Raw genomic sequence first — 19,854 nt, forward strand, 5'->3', positions numbered from 1 at the left:
CACATTACCAAGACCAATGAATTCCACGATTCTTGACACAAAATGTAATGTACAACAAGATATACTAAATGAACAATTTAATAAGATTACATTCACATTACATTCCTGCTTTAACGTTTACAGTTAGCTGTTATTTAGCTAGCTGTTTTAGGCTAACTGATATTTTTAGCTACTATTTACTAGATCTTCTGGCCATTTCAACATTTGTTGTTCACAATGTAGCATTATCAGAGTACACACATTTCTTCTTCAATATGGTGCATTTAAAAGAAATGTATTAGGCAATAATGAATCTCTGGTAGAGCTGTACCAAAGATTATAATATGCAAAATGTGGGAAATCAACCACTTACTGACCTTCGATTTGAAGGATTTACATTTTTTTGTAATTACATTAAGAATACCACGTGTTGTTTTGCACCAATAAACTGAAAAACACCAACTAATTAATCCGTCCAATGATTTTTCAGCAATTAAGTAGAAATCAATTGATCCGGAATTCATAAAAAATTGCTTTTAAAGTATGCTTTAGAGGAAAAAAGATCATTCAATTTGCCAAATCGAAATGACAAATGAATAATTATATTTTTGAATTGAAGTTGATCATTTTTTAATTGAACACTACAAAAAGTGAATCTATTTCGATTCATCCCCGGTCACTCACCCTGCAGGGCGGAGTCCATGGCCGGCTGCTTGCACTCCTCCGCTCTGTGTCCGTTGGCGCCGCAGTTATAACACGACATGTTCCCTGCTGCCCGTTTCTGGCCTCCAACAATGACATGGGGCTGGTAGAAGCCATAGCCCTGCTGCTGGTCCTGTGACAGGGGGCTGTGGTGGTAGAGTGGGGGGGGCACCATCATCGGGTAGGAGAATGCTGTACCCCCACTGACGGAGGCGCTGGGCGAGGCTATGAGGGGGCTGAGGTGAAGCAGGGGCCCCAGGGTGAAGAGCGAGGGGCCCGCGGAGAACGGCTGGAGGTACCCGGCCGCTGCGTATCCGGGCAATGCCCCGTAGGCGCCGCAGTTCCCCCGACAACCGCAGGAGCTGCAGACGCACATGGAAGGGGTGTGGCCTGAGTTCTGATCCAATGAAGACGCAGAGGAGGGGGAAGGGGAGGGGCTACAGGTAGACTGGGATGGAAAGTAAGTGTTGCCGGGCACTGCAGCTACTGGCACACTGCTTGCGGTTGCCATGGGAACAATGCCACAGCCGCTACTAGAGATGCCAGACTTTGCAGAGGAACAGGACGAGGAGAAGGAAGTAGGGGGGTAGGAGTAGTATCCAGACGGAGAGGGGGGTGTAGAGGAGGAGAGGTGGAAGTGCAGAGGGGGGTGGGACACGTGGTGGAGGCTGTTGGAGGTGGAGGTCAGAGCCGCGCTGGTTTCCACCATCAGACCCAGGGAATCCCCCCCCAGGCCCTGGCACAGCGAGTTCTGGAGGGTGGAGGAGCCGTCCATGTTCAGCCCAGGGAACAAACTCTCCAGCCTCATTCCCCTCCCCACACTGACCCCCCCACCGAAGCCTGCAGCAGACACAGGCAGGCCCAGAGGTTTAGTCCTTTCATCGGAGCATAGTGGAGGGGGGGCGGGGCTTACGAGGCGAGCTCAGGATGCGAGCCGGGTTTGAGACAGAGGAGAGCAGGGGCGGGGGGAAACTGGCCTGTGGGTGGTAAGGAGACTGCAGGGGGCAGAGGGCGGGGTGGGAGGAGCAGGAGGGTGGGTGTAGATGAGCAGGGTCTGTCTGGACGGGAAGGACCTGGGCTGTGGGGCGACTGGAGCCTGGGGGGCCGCTGGAGTTCAGGATGAAGAGACAGGAGCGCTCCTTCTCTGGACCCCCACCTGCTGCCTCTGGGCCCAACACTCCTGCAATACAGACACACAGGGAGGGGAAAGTTACCTTTAGCAACGAATGGCAGAAAGTCTTGTTTCAGACACAGTGGAGACATACAAATATAACCCTGAAAATGAGCTTTAAGTCAGAATTAATACTTAAAATGAGTTGCCAATAATTTCAAAGACTACAAATCAACCTGTGTTCATTCAGAAAAATGTGTTTCTAAGTAAATATAGATGTACTGCAAATGTTGTGTTTTTTTATTTATTTTGCAATTAGGTATTCAGTTGTTTGTGGGATTAAAAACATCACAGCCTTTCTTAGCTTCCATAATAATCTTATAGAGGAAGTATGGGTCCAAAAAAGGGTACTGCTTTAACTACAATAATATTAGTCAGTTATGTTAGTCCACTAACACAACTTTCAAGCTGCTGCATTCAAGAATTTCACAGTCCTGTGAGAAAACGTACGCCTGTGAATGTCTCTGGTCCTGTCGAAGGAGGAGTCACAGTAGAGTGGTGTTCGGGGGGAGCAGGAAGAGCTAGAGTAGCCTGAGGACGAGCTGCTGTCTGTTGAGACGGGATGATGGTGCGGTACAGCGTCCACCTCCACCCGCAGCTCTCCTGGAACACATTTCAATACACTGCAACTTAGGGTTTTATAATCGATAGGGAACAGAGCATTGTGGACGTTTAACAATCATTACAAAAATGCATACATTCACCCTTGGGCTACTGTCTCAAACTGCTGGACAAAAGAATAGCATATAACCTTTTTAATATAAGATGCAATCAAACAAGGAAACAAATGTTGTTCCCTGGTAAACTGTGCTAAACATTGTAAACTTAAATAAATCCAAGATAAAGCCTGAACAAAAAACAGCTGTGTTACCTGCAGGGGAGATGGGATGAGTCAAGGGTCCCATGTGACTGGAAGGCGTCACTCTGGCGATGCCGCTGCAAGGACGCTTCTCCAGCTTAATTTCCCTGCAGGACACACATAGGATGTTTCACATCTTAAACTGCACTGTAACTTTTAACTTTTATCCATGTATTTTTTCTTTTAATGTTTATTTTATTATCTTTTCTTTTTAATGACTGATTTTAAATGCCATTTTCATAATGTCTTCCATTTTTGTAAAGCACTTTGAATTGCCTTGTGTTGAAAGGTGCTATATAAATAAACTTGCCCTGCCTTGCCTTGCCTTACTCAAACTGTAACAGAACAAAATATCCCATTAACATACATATATATTTGTTTTAAGTTTCCTTAAATATGTTTCCAACTCATGTCGGTAACCTATTTTGCATGACTACAATCAGTTCATATCCAAGAGCTGAATGGCAGTGTGTTTCCACCAGGGGGAACCATTATCCACTCATCCCGCTCCTTAGCATCCCAGCATCTCCTTGAGTCTAGACAAACACATCTGCAAACCCCTCAACCCCACACATGGAAAACCACAGCAGCAACTTTCCATTTCCTGTGTCTTATTTAAGCAGACACACACACACACACACACACACACACACACACACACACACACACACACACACACACACACACACACACACACACACACACACACACACACACACACACACACACACACACACACACACACACACACACGTGTTGCTACATGCCTAATGGACACCTGTTGACACTGTGGATGGAAACACGATCAAGAGATAATAAGAGCAGGTTCACATGAGAACAACCCAGGTGTGTGTGTGTGTGTGTGTGTGTGTGTGTGTGTGTGTGTGTGTGTGTGTGTGTGTGTGTGTGTGTGTGTTTGTGCAGTGGTGGAAGAAGTATTCAGATCCTTAACTTGATAAAAAGTACCAAAACATTATTGCTAATACATTTAAAATCTGTATGAGGAAAAGGTACAAAAGTATTGTGGGCAAAATCTACTTAGAGTATCAAAAGTACTCATTCTGCAGAAAATGGCCTCCATATTGTATATATGGTAACACTTTATATTAAGGTACACAAATTCACCATCAACTAGTTGTTAATTAACATGCATATTAGCAGTATTGGCTCTTTATTAGTCATTATAAAACACTTATTAATGCCTTATTCTACATGACAATATTCTACAAGTAATAGGCCATTAGTTGAGAGTTTTTCCTCAATAACCCTCTAATTACATGAGTTTTGGTATTTATGCTCTGCTCAATATGAGCCCTGGAGGGTTCATAGAGAGAAAAATAAATAAACGAGGCCACGTTTTATTAATTTGTGCGCACGAGATGTAATTCGTGGCCTCAATTTAAATAAAGCGAGGCCACGTTTTATTAATTCGTGCACACGATATACTTTCTCGTTCGCACAAGATACTTTCTTATGGTTAGACACATCGAACTGCCCGATTATTACGCCATATTATTAGTTTTATGAAGAAGATGTCCGGTCGCCAGGGCGTGTGTGTGTGTATGTTTGTGTCTGGCCGTGTCTCAATTCAGGGGCTGCACCCTTCGGAGGCTGCATTTGTAGACCGCATACGTCACTTCCGCCGAAAGAAGGCTGTCCCAATTTAAAAAAAAGACGAGACTCCTCCGAATGCGGCCCACGAATGCGGCCTACTTTTCCCGGATTTGGAGCATACATCTGATGTACACTCCGCGGTCTACCATATCCCAGGGTGCAATGCACGCAGGGAAGAGTGAGTTTTTTTCAAATGAAATGGCTTCCGGTCTCCCCAGCAGAGTGGATTTAAAAGCAGCAGCAAGCGGAGGAATCACTAATGAATGTGAGTATTGGGTTTTAACTTACTTTAAATTAACTAACGTCACACACGTCAAACCCAAGGGGCATTAAGCTGGCTAGCTGGACGTACTGCACTATTGGTTTACACTTATTCTTAATTCAATTCAGAAGTTTACTAAAGTCATACAGAGATCTTGGCTCTGTTATAGATAAGTTATACTTTATATTACATAAATAGACCAAAGTGAAAACATTTAGACCTGTATAGCCTACAGTACGGTGGGATTTATAAAATGCTACCCTGACGCGTAGCTGCTGTTTGCTTTATTTATTTCTCTGACATGTTGCAATGTTTTACTGTTTATTAAACTTGGGGACAACATTACAACCTTTGTATTCAGCTCATGCTGCTTTGAGGTAGGACAAAAAAAAAGCCTATTTTAAATATTTCCACCAGATTTGATCATCTTTTATTTAGGTTAAAGTTTATTTAATTTATCCTAATCCCATAATAATAAGACAATCACAAATAGACAGCAGCCTTTTGCTTGATTTTTGTTTGTGCAGTGCTGTCAAAGGGATGCAAGTGTGACTGTCATTTCATCTCTTTAGTTTAAAAAAAAACAAAACAGTACATCATTTTTAAATGATCCTTTAAGGATTGTTTGTCTGAAATGCTTAGAGTTACATTTTGCAATAATACTTTTGCAACCCTGTGTTTAATACGATTAATTCACTTTTTTCTTGTTTTATTAGTACAGAAAAATTAAGACTTATTTTAAATATGAAATAATATGATTAAATTACATCAGCTATATATCATTTACTTGCTAACTTACTAATGTAACATTACTGGGGGCTAAAGGAACAGCTTAATCTTATTTACCTGGCCATGGTCCTCTTTATTTCATCGACGTCTGTGATCTCCAAAAAATGGTTAAAGTAAAAAAGTAAAAGTAACGTTTCTGGATCCTTTTCAGCTGAGTTAGCTTGTAATCTAATTTGCTAGCAGGCTGCTGGAGCAGCGCAACTGAACAGCGCGTATCACGTGATGTAAATACGAAGCGCTCCGTAGGCTAGACCGTCTCATTTCGTAGGCCGCTCGGCCCAGCCTACCCGGTCTACGTGGGGTGGGTCCTCCATGGACCGCGTAGGCTGCGTACTCCGAAGGGTGCAGCCCATGGATGTATAGTAAGAACTGGATACAGCGTGGGAGGCGGGGCCTCGTTCATTCCTATGAGAGTTGCTCATTGGCGCATGAAGACAAAATGGCCCAACTTTTGAGAGAGCTATCTCGTGCGAACGAGAAAGTATATCGTGCGCACGAATTAATAAAGCGTGGCCTCGTTTTATTTAAATTGAGGCCACGAGAGAGAGAGAGAGGCTGGTGCCCCACGAGGACGAAAACGGGTTGTATCCGCATATTTCTCTTGCGTATAGCCCTTTTTGCCACACGAGGCCGTAACTAAACGATAGAAACGGACCCCGCAAACGATAACGGGTCCAAAGGTGGATAGATCTGGGAACGGAGCGCTCTGGGGGGTCCAACGGCTCCGTGTGATCGCCTCTATACGATCATTTTGTGATAATGATGACGCAATAGTCCTGCCTCCCCCCACCTCTGCTGCTCACCCCCGCAAAAGTAAACTGCACACTGAATTCAGATTATTTATCTTTATCTCGATATGGACATAAACGCGAGTGAAGTCTAATCTGACAGGACGGAGACACGCAGCTCCTCCCGCTGTGATGCAGCTGGAGGAGCAAAACACACACTTCAAGTCAGATCATCACCCTTAGCTATTTTAATTAGCCTACCTCTCAAACTACCTAAACCAGTTATAAATATGTTTATTTGTTACTGTCGGCCGGGTCACTCATTACTGGATCAGCTTAATAAATAAATAACAAAGAAGACCTTTGACCGGCAGTTTTATAATTTTGTCCGGAAGATTTAAACTTTTACACACGTTGACCGGCGAAAAACTCTGCCCGGTTCCCTCGGCCCCGACCACGGTGAATGAACAGAAGGGCAACCATGACGACCATGTTTCTTCGCTGCTTTTGTGGAGGAAGTTACAGCGCCACGTACAGGCTCGGCATATGTACTGCAGCTTTTTCCAGCGGTTGGAGCTAAGAGAGCTAAGAGAGAGAGAGAGAGAGAGAGAGAGAGAGAGAGAGAGAGAGAGAGAGAGAGAGAGAGAGAGAGAGAGGAGAGAGAGAGAGAGAGAGAGAGAGAGAGAGACAGACAGACAGACAGACAGACAGACAGACAGACAGACAGACAGACAGACAGACAGACAGACAGACAGACAGACAGACTGACTGACTGACTGACTGACTGACTGACTGACTGACTGACTGACTGACTGACTGACTGACTGACTGACTGACTGACTGACTGACTGACTGACTGACTGACTGACTGACTGACTGACTGACTGACTGACTTAGCAATAGTTGAAACAAAGCGGTATAAAACATGGTTTTGACAGGCGCGAACGGTCGTGAGTGAAGATCAGTTGAGCGTTTCTTTGCCCCCGCCCAGCAGCTGTTCTTCTGAGAGGAACTGCTCTGACAGCTCTGTCTACTGGGAAACACGCTAAAAGTCTTTCTGGAGGTAAGCAACGCATTTCACCCAGTCTGAGAGTAAAAGCTTTCTCGAAGGTTCGTTTTGCTTTCTTTTTTTTGTTAACTTAACCTTAAAGGTGGGGTAGGTAAGTTTGAGAAACCGGCTCGAGATACACTTTTTGGTTATATTCCATGGAATGCTCTTAACATCCCGATAGCGATGAATATCTTAAAGGGCCCATGTCATGCTTTTCCGGTTATTACCCATCCCCTTGTGTGTTATGAAGGTTTTTATGCATGTAAACGGTGTGCAGAGTCAAAACCCTCAAAGTACACCCTGTAGCGAGTAAAACTCAGAAAATACCTCCCCAAAACGCCTCGTTGGAGATACGTCACTGCCCATTTGAGTCTTCCATTTAGTTCCGGGTACGGCATGATGTCATGCGGTACCCGGAACGAAATGGACCAATCCCGAAGAGCTATGGCCACACCCAGCGGCGCTGGCCGCACCCTCTGCCAGCCTAACATTTACTGTTGGAAGCTCTGGTTCAGTTCACAATCGATCCAGTCATGCCAATGCCAAGGACCTGTTTCCTGAAATGTGAGGAGAAATCTGAGCTGTTTGTCCTACCGACGGAAGAACCACGACGAAGTCAGTGGTTGAAATTTATTTTTAACACTGTTCCTTCAGAGGTTCGAAGAACGTTACTGTGTGCGCGGCATTTCACAGACGAAAGCTTCCAAAACATTGCCCAGTTTGAGGCCGGATATGCACAGCATTTGAAACTGAAGGACGATGCTATTCCTAGTTTGTTTGGACCGTTTGGAGCAGGGGAAGATTCGGGTACACAACCTGTAAGTTTGCATTCTTATTTGTGTATTTATCAAACAAGGTATCTACCACGACTGTTTAAATGTGTAAACATGTTTCGGACTGCTAAGCCAGTGCTAACTGTGCTAACTAAGTTGCTAGCGTTTCCATATCAACTCTAATATCAGCAGATGGCCTTACATACATGTATCTCATAGCAGGAGAATGTCTGCATTCACACACGAAATACTCATACATGTAGACAGTATACTCCAGGTGATTTACCGTACGGTCAGTCGCGAAACGTAATTACATTATAGCTGGCATTCCGAGCATGTATGTTACCGAGCTAAACAACAAGGCTACTAAGAGCTAGACATGAGTTTGCTCGGAAAAACATTGTTTTTATGCCAGCTACAATGAATGTAGCAGACTACCCATATAAGATTGCAATTGTAAACATGTGCTTGATAGCCTAATATGAACCACTATTTGTTGTTCATAGTATAGTATAGCATATTGAACAACTGAACAACTAGCAAACGTAGATTAGCATTGTAATCCAGCTGGCAAGCTGACGAACATCAAACAACTAAGTTTATTTCACACTTCCAGCAGAGACAACGGGGAAATCCCATCTCTTTGCCCGCTCACAGACCCCCAAAGGACGGCCTAGAGACCTCCAAGAGGTGTCCCTGAAATGGGGACTCTGTTTATTTCACACTTCCAGCAGAGACAACGGGGAAATCCCCTCTCTTTGCCCGCTCACAGACCCCCAAAGGACGGTACATTACAGTTGGCTTTCCTCCGACGCTGATAGCATGTATAGCTAACGAGGCTAGCTATACATGCTAGCGGGAAACATTGTATTCATGCCAGTTACAATGAATGACCGAACGTAGCAGACTACCCGTATAAGATTGCAATTATAAACACGTTATTGCTAGCCTAATATGAACCACTAGCTTTTGTTCATAGTAGTTTTATTACACTCCATTATAGTTGCCGTTCCTCCGAGCTAACGTTCATATCGTGTTTGCTATCAAGGTAAACAAGAAAGCTAGGTTAGCATATTAGCTGGCAAGCTTACTGTGTTGATTAGATAGATGGATTAGATAGATCCACACTCCTACCACAACTACTACTAACGAATCTAAAACAACTAAGTTTCTCTAATATTTTGTGATTTGCATTTGATTTCGTCCAGCCAGATCCTGGCGGAAAATACATGACGGGGACGGGACTACCACACTGAGGCCTCGTCCTAAAAAGCCCCGGCTGCGATAGGCAAGATGCCGACAACGGGGAGGAATGGATGATATACCGTGTATATATGTATATTTATGTTCATTTTGTACATTTCTAAAAATAAAGTTTGATGGAAATACTTAGTAGGCCTATCCTTTCTTCCCTGAATTATTTGCTCCTATAACATATCATTCATATATAGCAAACCATGATTTGATTTCTCATCAAACAGTAGTAGTTTATTACAGGTAAAAATAACTTACTCTTCTATAACAACAGTTGTAGGTACAGTTCGGTTAGTTAGCGTATAAAATATACGGCTGTACCGACGCCATTATAAGACTGATGTTCCGAGAGCGAGCCGAAAAAAGCACTGTTAGACATGGGCGGAGCCTCTCTGGTGGTTGATTAATCAGAACAGAGTGGCCGAGCTGACCAATCGGAGCACACTAGGCTCACAGGGAGGGGGGGGCAAGAGCTCCAACGAGTCGTTTAGTGGAGAGAGTGAATACTGCTGAATACACATACTTTACAGAGATGCTGTATGCGAAACCAATGTGAGTTTGGAAAATTGCACAGTATAAATCTATTTCAGTATACCTCAACAATGTAATTATGATCAGTGGAAATGGCCATGACATGGACCCTTTAAGTGCTTTGACAAAAAATCCATTACAAAAATTAATCTGTAGTACTGTAAAAAGCACGACCAATCATTTTAGCCGGCCCGGCTAAAGTAACTGGATAGCCTACCTGCCTGTCAGCCTTCCATCTGTGCACAAACTTATCTCGTGCCCTCATTGGTCATGTGCGCGTTCGTGTGTGTTGGAGGAGGGGCTCTGTAAGGAAGTGGCAGATTTTTTCCGGCTGTGTATTTTCAAATTCTAGCGCATTCGAGCTGGTTTCTCCAAAATTACCTACCCCACCTTTAAGTTTGCTAGGAGGCTATTGTTACTTCCAGTGTTTGAATTACCCATTTGCTTTCGGGGGAGCCCTATTTTTCAAATAGTGCTTCAGGCTCCGCATCGGCAGGCCTCTCCCTCGGTGTGGAGCTGTCAAACTCGACCCTAACGCCCCTGGCTCCCCCCCATTTCGAACACTGGTTACTTCCCTTAACAAGAGCTAGCTGTCTTAGCTAAGAACAGTTAGCAGCTAACGTTTTCTGCAGTTTGTGTTGACACTGAAAAACGTGATCTAGTTATTTAAGGGTAAGTTAACTTAACGTTATCTTACAAGTTGAGAGAGTTAACTTTTGTTTAAAATCGTCAATGTAATGCACATTAGAGGTTTTGTGTTGAACATGACGTTAGCTAACGTTAGCTAACTCTACCAATGTTTTTTGCCATTGTTATTTACCATAAGCAATTGTTGACTGTAACGTCTGTGCCAACAAACTAGTTCTGGCAACCACAGCTGCCCGAATGTTAACGTGTATTTTAATTTTTTTTTACAGTGTACTTACTGTATATCTGTACATTTCTTTTCAGTTTGCTTCAAGAAGTGGCTTCAACAGACAGAAATGCAGGCCAGATTGGGAAAGGCTGGACGCTACACAACGGGAAACATTATGGACATAAACAAGAAAAAAAAAAAAAACGCTTAAGATTTTTTTTTTTTTATTTCTTTGTTGTATTTCTTATCATATATATTGTTACTGTTTTTGTTCCCATTTAAGTATTTAATACTATTTATTTTAAATGAAAAAAAATAGTTTTGACATTCTGGAGTCGATGGGTTAAAAATGTCCCACATGGTCGCAAGCGCCACCTATATGTAAAGCCTTTTTGAGAAATGTACATAGCTGCACTGTAACTCAGATGGACCTGAAGTTTTGCACACTTACCCCTAATTTCCACCGGGTCCATCTGCGTCGCGTTACGGCCGCGTTACGGCTGCGCCGCGGCGTTCGCAGAGATCGCGGCCACTCTAGTCAATGGGTGCTATTCCACCACATGCGGCGCGTTACGGCTCAGAAGCGTCCCAGAAGCGTCCTAGAAGCGCCCCAGAAGCGTCTCGGCGCAGGGCTCCTCTAAATTTAGGATGAATCCTATTTTTGACGCGACGCAGCCGTAAGGTAATGTCGGGCAGGCAGGAAGTGGAACGTTCAGAGCATATATAGCATATGTATATATATATATATATACACACACACAAACTAATTTTGCAGACCCTATCCCTCCGTAGTCTTTCAAGTAGGAGGAGAAATGCCAGCGTTCTCCTCCGGTTTACAGGCACTGTGTAAATTATATATATAGAATAATTATGATGATGAATGCATTTTTTTACCACTAAAATACAGCAACATATCTTTGATTCATGTCGTTTATAACTGGAATATTACAGTTATTATTAACTTTGTCTGTACACAGTAGCCTGTCCAGGAAATATGCCCAAATCAACAAAAACTGCGAGCCTGCATGCACGACGCTCCGCTTCTGAAACGCTTCTGAAACGCTTCTGGAACGCGCCCGGTGGGTTATGACGCTAGAGGAGGTCGGACCAAAACCGCGGCGCAGCCGTAACGCGACGCAGACGGACCCGGTGGAAACTAGGGGTTATCCGGGTGGACCTGCTCTACATAAAGTCCTCTTGAACCCCTAAGCTCCGCCTACTTTTCTTCTTTTAATTAGCATAATGTTAAAAATAGTGCAATATTATCCTAAATTTCTATTGTTTGTTTATCAACACCAATCTAATGGCGCATTTCCACTACACAGCCTCGCTCGGCCTCGCTCGGTATGGCTAGGCCTCGTTATGCCTTGTTAGGACTGGCTCACTTTATGCTGCCATTACAGTTTAGGAACTGGGGTAGTATCTATAGTAACGCAGTGTAGGCGGAGCCGTGACGTCATCTTCAATGAGCACCCCAGAAAAACAACATCAGCCGTTAGCTGTTAGCACTCAAGCTCACAGCTCCTCATATCTGTTCATAAACTAGACAAAAGTTAAACAAGTACAAACCACAGACTGTCTGTGTCATGGCGAGTACAGTCGCTGGTTTATTTATGTCTGTATAGGCCGTTGTTGTGAGTGTGGACGGTCGGAGCATATATTGCGTTAGCTTAGCCGATCTCCATTTAGACAACGCGCATTTTAAAAGGTTTTTCGCCTGCCGTCCGTCTGCAGACTTGTCAAAGCATTAATTCATGGTTTTTACTAACCGGTATCAGTATGTTGTTACTTCGGCATCATTTTGAAACGTGTATTACAATTAAATCACGGTCAAATATGTTCATCTTGTTGTAGTTGTAGCCCCCTTGCCAGCGATTCTCTCTCTAGTTTAGCAAACTCAGCCCGACTCAGCCCTGTTTGTTGGCCCCGATAGAACCACGATTTTGTCGGGCCAGAAAAAAGGTGAAAAGGTAGCCCCGGGCCGGAACTAGGCATAGTGGAAACGCAACCAAAAACGGGCCCGGCACGACACGGCACGCTTAAACCGCGCTCCGCGCCATGGTGGAAATGCGCCATTAGTATACCGCATCGGTGGAGGGTCACACACATTACAGTAGGAAATGAGCATGTTCACTTATATGGCCGGCATTAATCAAAACGTATTAGCAAAAAGGTGTGGCTTAGAAAGAAATGCTCATAACTCATCAACAATGTATCCATTCACCACAGATTTTGGTGGATAGGTTCAGTCTGTGTTGGGGAATAGGCACACCAAAGCATTCTCATTTTGGACTATAGGGGGCCCCAAAAACACCACCAATTTATAACTCAAGAAGGGATGGACGAAATAAAACAATCTTTTTTTAGACATACTCTGGGGGTGGCTATGAACTGAGATGTAAAGTGTCGCAACGAATGACGAAGGTGGGCGTGGCCTATACTTTTTTTATTTATTGCGATAGCGTAAAATGAGCTACGGACGCGAAACTTGGGACACACGTCACAGCCCACGAACTCTTGGCGACAGTACAAAAAAATTGTAAGTTTTGGCAAAAACGGCTCAGTAGCGCCCCCTATTGTGCGGTAGCCACATATAGTTTCTCAGAACTTCACACATTTTGGCACAGACATTCCTCATGGAATGGCGGACATATTTCGATTTTGCTTCCATTAGCCCCGCCCCCGACAAAGTCGGCCATTTGGAAAAATGTGCGTTTTTCATGCATTTTAAGGACATTTTTGCGTACTCCTCCTAGGGGAATGATCGGAAAAATTCCAATCCAGGACAAGTTCATCCCCTATCTTATATGATACAATGCTTTGCGCACGGACCAATTTCCCCAAATTTGAGGCGGAAAATGTAAGGCGGGGCCTCTCATATGACGCACACCTGCACACTTGCTAGCCTGTTCCACTCTTCGTTTTCCGAATGCCAGGAAGGATTCTTGCCTAGCTTCTGAAGGAAGTGACTCGGAAGACATGTGCTACCCATAGACTGTATATATAAATGGACGTAGGGTCCGTGACGTCACCCATAGGATTCTGCAGAGTTGCCGAGAAGCCCTTAGTAGGCGGAGTCGGCCACTAACGGCTCGACAGTGGCGTCAGAGTTCCACTCCCGCCTCCAGCCTGCTCCAAATAAGGACAAAGAGGCGGAGCCGAGGCGGGACCTGCTGCCTCCGAGCTGGAAGTTCCAGAGCTAGCTGAAGCTACCAAGCTAAGCTAACATGCTCACCATCTGCACACTGCCGTCGCATTTTACGTTTCTAAGGTAAGCGGACATGAGACTATTCAGCAAAACTATAAATAATAATCTAAGTTGAGTTTTTAGCATAATACTTCAGAATCTTAAAATCCCTTAACGTTTGTATGCAATGTGCTAAATTAAACACTGGAATCAAGCAAAATATTAATATGTTTGCATGACATTAGTTATTTATATTTTGCCATCACTTAATTATACGTTTAATACATTTAAGTTAAGCTAAGGTACATGTGATGATAGCTAGTTAGTGCTCTTACCTGTGAGGGCTCCTCCAAACAGCATTATAACCAGACTGTATCATTAAAACTATAAGTACCAGTTCTAGATCCTTGACTTTAGACAAACAATTCAAAAGACAAAATGTATTTAAAGACCAATCTTTATTTGAAGGTGCCTCTTAACCTGAGATATTAGTTATACAGTAATAGTATTGACAATCTAAAAAAACTGAGCAACTCAACAGTCAACTTTATATTTCTTATTGTCTAAAGCATTTATTATTTTCATGTTTCCCCTCTCATATTCAGTGTGGATGGATTGAGACAGTGTGGTGTCCAGAGAGCTGCAGAGACTTCAGAAAGAAACCTCCGTGTGATGGACGTCCTGTCTGTTGGTTTGGAGAAGACTGAGGGTCTTTCCTCAGCGAGGAGGACCAGGCCTGATGGAGGAGCCCATGCATAGCTGATACCACCTGATCAGGCCTAGTCTGTCACTTTATTTGACTAAATGTGTTTACTTATACATTTAATAGGTTTACACCTTCTGTCCATATGTGCTTTTTATTTAAAACATGTTTGATTAACTTTTGGTTCACATTTCAATAAATTGAATTTGTATTTGCACTCCTTTTGTCCATTATTCTTACTGAAAATGTTAGATTACACATTCACATCCGACTGAAGATTGGCCCCATTTATTTGCGTTGCAAACTCTGTGGTACAAGGTACATGTTGTGAAGCTCATGAAGTGAGGCAAATAGAAATAATCAGCTGATGGAGTGTAGATGTGGAAATAGGTGCATTCGATCAGCTGACTGTGTTTTCACAATAAAAGTAGTTTCTTAGTGAATGTCCTGTACTGGTCTTAACATCTCATAACATCAGCTTTTAATTTTCCTATTGGATGTTTTTCTTGACCCTCGGAGAAAGAGGAGATGCTGAGTCGTGTCTTTCAGGCATGTCCTTTCCTAACAAAAATTACAGGAAACATAAAGCATATTATTGCAGAACAAGTGTGTTATTTATGAAAGAGGTGTGTTTGTGTTTAGGGGCTGTAGATATAATTATTTTGTAATTGTAATGTTTTTTTTTATTTCAACAGTGAGCTACAAAGACAATCAGATTATGAATGAACAGTATGAAATTCATCAACATTGAAATGTATTTTATTATCAAAATAATATTTAACTGTTATTAAAACAAGCTTGCTCTGTTGTCTCACTGAAAGAATAACTTTTACCACGTTTTTACAGACAATATTGAGAGATAAATAGCAGTTGTCACTATGCGTTAAATATCTTTGCCTTCAATACCTTAAATTAGAAAGCTGACAGTCATATTGCTTGTTAACATCTAAATGTAACCCTTTGCATGGAAAAAACCCTCAACTTCACTGATGTGTAGGTGATCTAGTATTTAGTATTGTTTAATGGAATGTATAGCAGTGTATTAAAGTCAATACTTCATTTATTTAAACCAATATCTTTCTTGATTCTTTGTACAGTATGAAAAAAGAGTATTTGTACCTGTGCTGAAGTTCACTGCTGTGAGGAGTCCAGTTCTGTCTCTCACTCTCTGGTCCAGCCTGTCTGCATCACCTGGACACTTTAAACAAACAGATATATATGTAAAGAACCATGTGTACAAACAATATAACTTATTATCTTCTGTTGAACATGTTGGATTGTGTATTGTCCGAGTCAGGGTCCTTTTTACTTTACTGTAACTTTGGAAGTTGTGTTACCAATGCTTACTGTTTATTTGATACCAATTTGGTAATGCAATTAATAAAAACAACAAGGTTTGGGTTCGTTCTTCAGATGACTGTGATGTTAACGTGTAAGCTCAATAATGAACTCCAGCTCAACCAACCATATTGTAATATCTAAGTAATCATCTTGAAATATGACATTAATAATTGTAATATACACACATCTTATTGTGAGGTTGATTTCACATACACTACTTCGACGTTAGCTTGTCTACATACTTGAGCATAGCCAATTTAAATTAACCTTAGCGATGCATACAGTTCCTACCCACATAATAAAATATCTCTCTAAGTTACAAGGATGACCTTATTTTATCAACCTCAAACAGAAGCCTTTTGTTCTACAGTATTATCCCACTTAACGCTTAACACTTGTCTATTTCGTTTTAACCTTCATATATACAGTCTATGGTTTTAAGTTAACTTGGAGGCTAAGATTAGCATCGTTAGCACCGATGTAGCTACCACTCGCTTACACGCTAACCCAAGCCTTAACATTCATTACGTAGCTGATTGAAATCATAAACACATAAATAAAGTACTCGAATTTCACTTACCGCAAAACGGCATTCATGCACCGTCTGTTTTAACCGCAGAGCGGGTCACAATAGTCCGATATATAAGCATGAAGAACAAACAAACACGGCCGGGGTCAAGTTGTGTTCCCTGGATGAACTGAGCAGGCAGAGTCCCTGTAGCTTCACGGAGACGGAGCAGCTAGCAGAGAGACAAGAAGCTAACAGCAGCAGTCACTTGACAGAGCTGTCACTCAATGTGACCACGCCCTAATTTATGCAAAAACTTTAAGACCTAATATAAATAAAAGGGTCATGTTAGAAAACAATTCACTCACAGATTCATAATCATGAAGGTGGAATCTAACTATATACATAATAATATTTATTGCATCCAGGGCTAGAAACGTTTTTTTTTCTGCTGTGAAATTGGGCATTTTAACATGGGGGTCTATGGAAATTGCTCCTTTCTGCAGTCAACGCCTATCGGCCAATATATGAACTGCAGTTTGTGGCACTTCCGTATTGGCGTCCCGGCTCTTCCCCAGAGTTTGCCGCTTGGTGCTACCAAGCAAGCATCCTCGCGATTGAGAAACGGCCCGGGACCCGAACATTTGAGAAATTGACGCCGGGACGACCGACGACCCTCCCCGACAGGCGCACGGACGCGAAGGCCCGCCCACAACTGCGTGCACGTCTGTGACCGCAGTTTTAATAAATACTATTATTAAACATAAGCTGGTGATAGGTGGATGCTGGTGACCAGCATACCAGCATACAATGCTGGTCACCAGCATAGTATGCTTAATATTTGCAATGTATTAATATTTGCACATTTACATTTTTGTAAAATGTGTACTGAACATGTATTAACACTTTTCAAATGTATGGCATGATTACACACACTGTTAGTCTTGTCAAAAACACAATAACCACCTTTCAGCTATTGTGTAAGTACATACAAGCAGGTCACACAGTATGATCACAAATATATAAACTCTGTTAAAAATCTGTTTTTATTAAAAAGTACAGACTGCATGTCTTCTCAGCCTTGGAGAAACTTGGCATGTTTTGGGATGTGTCTGAACCTCTCTATAGTGGTTCATTAATAAAACAGGTATTTCAACGTGTGCCTACTTTGTTCATGTACTGTTGAGGTTAATTTCAGTAATTGTGTGCTATAATGTATTTAGAAAGTGTGAAGAGGAGGCAACTTCAGAATAGGGAACCTGTTCAGGTCAATTAGAGTCAAACTACTAGTTTATTGGTTATGAACAAGACTTCACTTTAAAATAGGGAACATATTCTTAGATAGAAATACCTAATTTTGAGTTATTTAGACTTAATTAACACTTATAGTTTCATGTCTTGTTACATAAGAAGAGATCATATTTGTTAAGTGTTATTATGGGAGAATTACTATTCTTGTGGTACTACTGCCTTATTAGGCCCATATTGAGCAGAGCATAATAGACCAAAACTCATGTACAACAACTTCCTTACTTGCAATAAATAAGCACTAATTAGAGGGTTATTGAGGAAAAACTCTCAACTAATGGCCTATTACTTGTAGAATATGGTCATGCAGAATAAGGCATTAAGTGTTTTATAATGACTAATAAAGAGCCAATATACTGCTAATATGCATGTTAATTAACAACTAGTTGATGGTTAATTTGTGTACCTTAATAAAGTGTTACCGTATATATATTGCTATATCAGTGTAAAGTACCATGTAACTGTTAATTTATGTACATATACATACATACATACATACTGTACATATGAATGTCTAGGACATTCTTTCCTCTGTTATATTAGTGTGTTATATAGTTTTTTGTGCATGTAAATGGTCTGCAAAGGCTATAATCCCAAAGTTCCAGGAGTTTCTCTCCCATACACTCACCCACCTGAAACACCTCCATTGGACTCCTGTGTTCACTTCGAATACATAATGACATCACTATGTAACACTGTGCTTCTATTGGCTACCACTCCAACACATTGTACGTGATAGGCTAAGTGCGGGACATCACTAAGCGGTTGACTAATCACAACAGATCCGGCCAGCTAACCAATCAGAGCAGACTGGGCTCTGGTTTCAGACAGAGGGTGAAAAGAGGTGCTGCAGCACAGGCAGTATGAGAAAAATAAAGAGCTTTTTGAACATTAAAGCATAGAGACATGTCACAGGAGAGGCACAAAATACTGATATGAACCTGGAACTGAGGTTCATTTCATGTCGTCTGATCTGAAAAGTAACTAAAGCTGCTAGATAAATATTGTTTCCCCTTCTAGTGGAGTAGAAGTATAAAGTAGCATTAAATGGAAACACTCAAGTAAACAACGCAAGTAGTAACTTTCTAGAACTGGTCGTGTGTGTGTGTGTGTGTGTGTGTGTGTGTGTGTGTGTGTGTGTGTGTGTGTGTGTGTGTGTGTGTGTGTCTGTGTCTGTGTCTGTGTGTGTGTGTGTGTGTGTGTGTGTGTGTGTGTGTGTGTGTGTGTGTGTGTGTGTGTGTGTGTGTGTGGATAGATGTTTGTTTAAGCAATGTATTCAGAGCATGTGGACGCACGTGCTTGCGAGTACATGCATTCGTGTTTTCTGATGGGTTTCTAGTGGTTATCTCTTCCTGAGTATATCTAATCGTACAGCTGGTTAACCATTGACGCTGTATGGAGCGTTACTGCTGCTATTTACTGTCCAGATCAGGGGCTGATCGCTCGGTCTGTTAATCATTTAAAGGACAACCATCTGCTTACTTCACCACAGATCTGTGCAGTAAAGGGGCAAGTCTGAGGACAGCAGCAGCATCACTTCCAGTAAATCAGCTTTGCATACACACCGAATGGAGCAACTCCACCTTATGGGAATGTTTTATTAACTGAACTTTAATACAAGTAGACAAACAAATTCAACTGGTAGTTGATATGCTAGGCAAAATAACAATTGTCATATGCTAGACAAAAATTATTTGTGATGTTTTTATGCCCTCAGTTTAAAATCTGCTCTTGAGAGTTTATCCAGATGCTTGGCAGATGATTCAGAGCATGTGAGTGTGACAGGATGCATGCTAAGCAGTGTCTAAGAGAGTGACACTTCACTTCCATGGAGCTTTCATACAAGTCATACAAACTGTCAAAATTCAGTGTGCAAGTTTAAACAGTGAGCAAAGGTAAACTTGTACTATGCTTATGAATCTGTCCTTGCCTCTAAGATATTTACTGATATTTGGTTGCTAGAATTCCATAAAAACAAGGGTCATCAAGAGTCAACAGTGAAACCTGTCTCCTTTATACAGAGGTTTATGTAGCATTCTGTTTCGCTGTTCATTTTAGAGTGATTGTATTTATCCATTATGGGTTGGGAGTACTGTGTTCAGATTGGCTAGAGGCAGTGCCTTATTTTCAAAGCTAAGCATCTCCTGATATAAACCTCAAACAAAGCGCTCATACGTGAGAGTATCATTGTTCTCTACCTCGCAGCAAGAGATGAATTATTTCTCACATTGGCCATGT

The 19,854-nt window shown here is 42.2% G+C and overlaps 1 protein-coding gene across 1 annotated transcript in view; it reads right to left on the reverse strand.

Annotated features, from left to right (window-relative positions):
- The window catches only part of zcchc14 (zinc finger, CCHC domain containing 14), a 68,697-nt gene that overhangs the window by 1,973 nt on the left and 46,870 nt on the right, over positions 1 to 19,854 (reverse strand). The window contains 4 exon segments of the mRNA XM_034141374.1: positions 664 to 1,582; positions 1,584 to 1,861; positions 2,303 to 2,455; positions 2,724 to 2,818. Coding sequence (XP_033997265.1) covers positions 664 to 1,582; positions 1,584 to 1,861; positions 2,303 to 2,455; positions 2,724 to 2,818 — 1,445 coding nt within the window.

Source organism: Trematomus bernacchii, unplaced genomic scaffold (genome assembly GCF_902827165.1).
Source record: "Trematomus bernacchii unplaced genomic scaffold, fTreBer1.1, whole genome shotgun sequence".
Lineage (NCBI taxonomy): Eukaryota > Metazoa > Chordata > Actinopteri > Perciformes > Nototheniidae > Trematomus > Trematomus bernacchii.